The sequence below is a fragment of the Belonocnema kinseyi genome, chromosome 6 (assembly GCF_010883055.1).
Source record: "Belonocnema kinseyi isolate 2016_QV_RU_SX_M_011 chromosome 6, B_treatae_v1, whole genome shotgun sequence".
Lineage (NCBI taxonomy): Eukaryota > Metazoa > Arthropoda > Insecta > Hymenoptera > Cynipidae > Belonocnema > Belonocnema kinseyi.
In genome coordinates this window covers 80083082-80089118 of record NC_046662.1, presented here as the reverse complement: position 1 = coordinate 80089118, position 6037 = coordinate 80083082, and the positions used below count along the sequence as shown (strand labels likewise).

General features: G+C 36.7%; 1 protein-coding gene across 1 annotated transcript in view; it reads right to left on the bottom strand.

The window, feature by feature from the left end:
• The window catches only part of LOC117175473 (Down syndrome cell adhesion molecule-like protein Dscam2), a 203877-nt gene extending 199685 nt beyond the window's left edge, over nucleotides 1–4192 (bottom strand). Inside the window, exons 1-2 of the mRNA XM_033365180.1 lie at nucleotides 4112–4192; nucleotides 3322–3616 (exon numbers count right to left, since the gene is read on the bottom strand). Of these exons, the coding sequence (XP_033221071.1) occupies nucleotides 3322–3616; nucleotides 4112–4192 (376 nt within the window). The remainder of the gene's footprint in view (nucleotides 1–3321; nucleotides 3617–4111) is intronic.
• Between the last annotated feature and the right edge of the window lie 1845 nt (nucleotides 4193–6037).

The window sequence follows — 6037 nt, the reverse complement described above, 5'->3', positions numbered from 1 at the left end:
CATTTTTTTGAACGCTGTCATTTTTTTGTAAATACTTATATTTATGTAGAACTTCATAATATCAATAAAGAAACTCCTAAAAAGATTGAAAATACTTGGATATTTATAAACAAATTTATCAAAAAAATGTCAGCTTAGCCATTTCTGGCTCCAAAAACTTAATCCTTTCAAAAGAATTCACAAGAAATTTGTCCAAAATACATAATATGTACGATTTTCAATTCCCTGGAAAGAATTTTTAATTATTTAAATGAATTCAAAAATAAATACACATTTTTGTCAATTTTCAACTGGCAGATTGCGTTTTCCACTAAATCGATTTTAAATAACTTTAAATATCCTTCGTTTTTTAGACTTTATCCACCAATAATTATTATTTATTTTATAAACAATTTGATGAGAGATTCTGTAAAAAGCTTGAAGAAAAATGTCATAAGCACTTTCATAGACATTTTATAGATAATTTTATGAATAATTTCATAAACAAATTGACAACATGACTAATTGACAAAAAATGGAATAGACTACGGTTACTGAGAAAGGACCTTATTTATTAGGAGACTTTTTCAGGCGACAATATTTGTTCTGAAAAATAAAACTTCTCAAATTTTAAGAAGTAAAACCTTTCTTCGATCGATTATAAATTTAATAGGAACAAGTTGTTTAACTTATTTCGGTCTTACGATCAAATTTAAAAAATAAAAGACAGGGATTAATCCGAGTCAAAAATTTCTTTAATTGTCAAAAAAACGTACAGAAAACGTGCGACGTTTCGACCACATCTGTTGGTCATCATCAGGCAATTATACCTAATAAAAATACATTATAACAATTATTTTGAAAAGTTACAAAACAACGTGTCATATAAAAAATCTAAGTACAAAAAATTCTTATTATCTTAGAAAAGACAATAATTAAAGTCAACATGAAATTAGGAAACCACAGAAATAAAAAGAGGTTCCTCTGTATGTTTTTTTGACAATTAAAGAAATTTTTGACTCGGATTAATCCCTGTATTTTATTTTTTAAATTTGATCGTAAGACCGAAATAAGTTGAACAACTTGTTTCTATTAAATATTTGTTCTTTATTGACATACATTTTCCAAACGAATACAGATTTTCGTCAATTTTCAAACAGCTGATTACGTTTATTCAACTGAATCAATTTAATTTACATGAACAAATCCTCCTCTTATGATGATTCAATATCAGACAAATTTCTTTATTTCACAAAAAAGAGAACAAATTCATAACTTTACTACTTATAATTAAATGGATGATGTTTTTGTTCGAAATCGACTAAAGCCATCATAGATAGAAAAATTTGAATTTTTTATAGAAACAATTTCTCGCTTTTAAAAATCACGAAATCACGGATGTTTAAGTTATATTGTAGATATAAAAAAAAATTTGTAGCTTCTTAATAAATTAACCTAAGAAAGGTACATGCCCAAATTATTTAGAGTGAGTTCCGTTAAAAAAAATTTTCTGGTCACAATTGGACAAAAATCTGTTTTTATTTTGTAACATTCACATATTTGACTAAACAACAAATTATGATATCTGAAAGAGTCCTAATAAATACGGTCTTTTCTGAGACACGCGCAGTTGATTTCATAAATAACCTGCATCCATTTGTTGATAGAATTAAAGTTTTTGATTTGTTTACAAAATTGTTCATAAAATAAGCAATTATCGTTCGATATTAAAGTATCATGAGCGAAGAAGTCTTTAAAATCAAATTTATTTGAACAATTAATGATCGTTTAAAAATATAAAAAATCGTGCATATTATTTACTTGAAATAAATTTTAGTTGAATTTCGTCACAGGAATGAATATTCGAATATTCGAACAAATATTCTAAACAACAAATTTACAAAATATAGTCTCCAAGTATTCTGAAGCTAGAAGTAGCAATTTTACTCATTAATTTCTTAACATAAAACTGCACAAACTTTTTTTAATATTTCAAACTTTTAAATATTATTTTCAAAGAGTATCTTCACTGATATTATGATATAAATAGTTTTAAAAATAATTGGATCGTTTATAAATACGATTTCTGTTAAATATCAAATTTCGAAATAAAAAATTCATAGAATTAAAATTTAAAAATCATCTTTTGCAAATGATTAAAAAATTTAATGAATTTGCATTTAAAAAAAAACTCATATCAGATCAAACATGTGAGCTCTAGACAAATTTGTGAAAAGAACTTGTTTTTTCCCAACTGTGCCTCGTCAGAAAGAACGTTAGACCAACACAAGTTTTGTGTCCATGAAGTTATGTAGAGTTACTTTTACTTTTACTTCTTTGTCGATTTTGCGGATGTGCTGGGATCGCCACTGTATTATGAAAAATTTAATTTTATAATTTTACCCCAGATGAAAAGTTTTAATTGTAAGTTGGATTTATAAACGTACATTTTGGAAGTTATTATAAAAAAAATAACTAAGACTATTTGGACATTTCTTTACAAATAAAATTTGTACTTTTTTGTTGATAGTTTAGCGATTGCCGCACTTCCGCGGAATAAAAAGGCTGTCTGAGAAAATAATTACCATACAGAACTGCATGGAAATAAAACTTATGTTGATCCAACATTCTTTCTGACAAGCCTTCAATTAGGAAAATTATTTCTCCAAGCTCATGCGTACAATATTCCAGAAACAATATGTTGTCAACTTTTTCATTTTCATCCATAAAGAGCGCAAGACTTTTCATAATTAGATTCTTTTACAATTTACATGAATCCCTTTTAGTGCGTTCTACTTTTCCCTCTCTCTGCATCAATTTTTATTTATTTCTTTGATTTCTGTTCTGCTTTGTGTAACGCGTACTTTATTGTGCGTTCCGTCGGATCGTCAATTATTCTACTCTAATGAAAATTTTTCTTTCTTTTTTCTTTTTTTGTAACAAGTGCAACAAAGCTTAGAAGCTCAATGTACATTCCAATAAACATGCATTCTCCTTTCTACATTGAAAATTGAGCACCTGCTAGTGCATATCGAATGGCAAACGTCCAAAGGAATACTTCATCTCTATATCTATACACAATACATCCTGGGATATCCAACTATTGCATATAATTTGAATTTACAACTTCAGATCAAAAGAATCTACCTTTGCGGTACCAAAATTAGTTTTTATACAGATAATTTATATCATGAGTTATCTGATGTTAATTTATTTTAATCAGTTATCTTAAGTGAGACCACCACTTCCCTCCTCCTCGCACTGTCATAAATTCCTGCTCCTGACCCTCCCCCACCCTGGAACCATCTGTATACCAGATTTCCCTTTGAATGATTGGGTTACCATTTCCTTTCCACACATCCCTATCTGGAAAGCAGACGCGGAAAGCCTTGGTGAAGTCGAAGCTTTTTGTTATACTCTCCAGCCTCATCTCAAGTATCGGCAGTGAGCTGATGTCGCTCGGGTGCCTAGTGTGTCTAGTCCCCCGAGTCCATCTGTTTACTCTGGCCAGGCGGCCCATCGCATGTGCCGCTTTTGCAGTTATCGCGAGGTGTAGGAGGACTTCACAGAACATGAAGCCCTTTGCTGGCCACCAGACCACAGCCGCATGAAGGAACCTCGGTTTGAGGACAGCAAACTAGAGCCATGCAAGCATTTTAGGGCCTATTTCCTATTATTCTCCAGGTGCTTTGCCCAATTCAGTTTGCTACTTAAGACTACTCCCAGATATTTAATCGCGTATGAAAACGTCAGCCTCCCGCCACAAAAAACAGGACCGTCAACTTTGGGCATCTTGTAATTCCTCGTGAAAATGACCATACTGGTCTTTTCCGGATTTATTGAGAGCCCTAAGCTATCGCGTCAGAACTCTACGATGCGCAGCATCGAAGGAGGCTACCATGCACTACGACCATGCACTACAGGAGAACCGACAGGACAACCAAACGTGGACGCCCCTGTGGCGCTTCTCCTTCAAGCAGGCCTTCACCCCAGGTTTGAATCTTCTTCGGCACAGCATGCTTCCCATACAGCTTACTAGATGGTTTGCCACGCCACACCTTAAAGCCTCTAGACAGATGACTTCTGAAGGAGTATTACTGAAGGCACCCTCTATATCCTAGAATGTTCTTACAGCAAATCGGTCCAGCATCTTTAGAATATAAGACGTTAGGCTGATCGGTCTAAAATGTTTTGCAGCAGTGTAGCCTTCCATTCCGGGTTTAGGAATAAAAGTCACTTTATCGTCCTTCAATGCCGATGGCACATATTTTAGAGCGATGCTTGCCCTAAATAACTTCGTCAGAGGATAGATGACAAATTCCAGTCCTTTTTGTAAATGCACTGGGTAAATGTTCTCCGTCCCTGCTGATTTAAAGAGGCAGAAAGATCCTACGGCCTATCCCACCTTTTTTATATCTAGGACCTTTAAGGCGAAACTCCAATCGGCGCTTCTTAACTCATGGCCCTAGTCTTCCTCCTCTAGGTCTGTTTGGATTAGCTGAAACCCCAAAAAGTGAACTTCCATCAGGTGGTTCAGTGTTGTTTCTTCGTCTTCGGCAAGCTCGCTATTTTCGAGCCTTATGAGCCCGAGGGAAACTTCCGGGTTTTTCGCTAGGATCTTGTAGAACCTTGCTTTTTCCGGAATATCTTTCGATTCCACACAGAAGTCCCTCCAGTCTTCCAGTATATCCTTAATTATATTTTGATTCTATTCATACTGAGCCGTCTTATAGATGTCCTAGTCTAGAGGCAACTTGGTTCTATTTGCCCTATTGCACCGTGCTCTTGTCGTTTTGCAGACTTTATCCAGGTGCGTATTCCAGCATTCTGCTCCTTTCGTAGATGTAATTGTGCTTGTAGGGCCATTGTTTTTATATGATGTAGTCAGATCTCCTCGCAGAAAATCCGCAGCGTGCTCTAAACACCATAGTTTGTGAGAAATTCCACCAGCCTTCTCCTGAGTTCCTCTTTATATGAGTTCCAAATGTATTTCTAGGATTTCTGATTTTTGAAACCGCTGGTTTACCTAGGTTTAGCTGAAACAAGATATGTTTGTGGTACGAGAGAGACGATTCATCAGAGATTCTCTAGTCCACTACCCTGCTCCTCAGCCGCTCCGAGCATAGTCATTAATTTTTGTGATGCCCCATACCGTCCGGTAAGTGTTCGCAACACAACTCAACAGCAGAGGAATCCTGTTCTCCCGACAGTGCTGAATTAGAATCTCCATCTCTCTGGGACGCGAGGCACCAACATCGCATTCTTATCCTTGACAGCTATACATGCCCTTGGCGTTTTTTCGAGCGGCCCCTTATAAATGGTGTCACACCCTGACACGCCGCTAATCCTTTCCCTGTAAAATCAGGGTTTTTCAATTAAAGCGAGCCCTGTCTCCAGCACTGAAATACATATGGCTGGAACCGTCGAGGTGCCTTTGCTATGGTGCAAATTAATCTGCATCGTAGAGCTTCCCGTCTCAGCCATTAAAGAACTAATCCGAGGTATCCCCGGATGCTTCTGGTCCTTCTGAAAAGCCCTATTGGGTCACGCAGAAGGTAACCCTACCTGCTCCGAACTAGGGTCGGTTTCCAGAGCCGCAGGAGCTCTAATTGCGGATGCAGGAAGTCTGACTACCAGAATCCAGCCACTCCCCTTCTGTCTGAATCCCTGCCCGTTGTAATATACGTTCCATAAATCCATCCTCAGAGTCGGGTTCTGGAAGCTCAGGCACCCCAGAATAGTCGTCGAACTCACGGGTTTTCTGTGAATCAGAACGGTCGCTCTGCGGTACCTTTGTAGATATTCCGTCCCCCTGAGTTCCAGGTTTAGTCCCTCCTTGAACTTAAACTTAGGAGTTCTTTCTGCCAACCACACCCTCGACCAGACACCCGCGGCCTGTCCAGATCATTGGGAGCTAGACAGGTTTCAGGATAGCACGACGCAACGACAACCCTCACCAGGGCGTTGTTAGTCATCTGCGCTAAAGAAAAGCCCCGTGTATCCACATCATTCTGTCGTTTCGGCTCCCTATCTGGGGGGTTTCTCTGAAGGCCTTTTT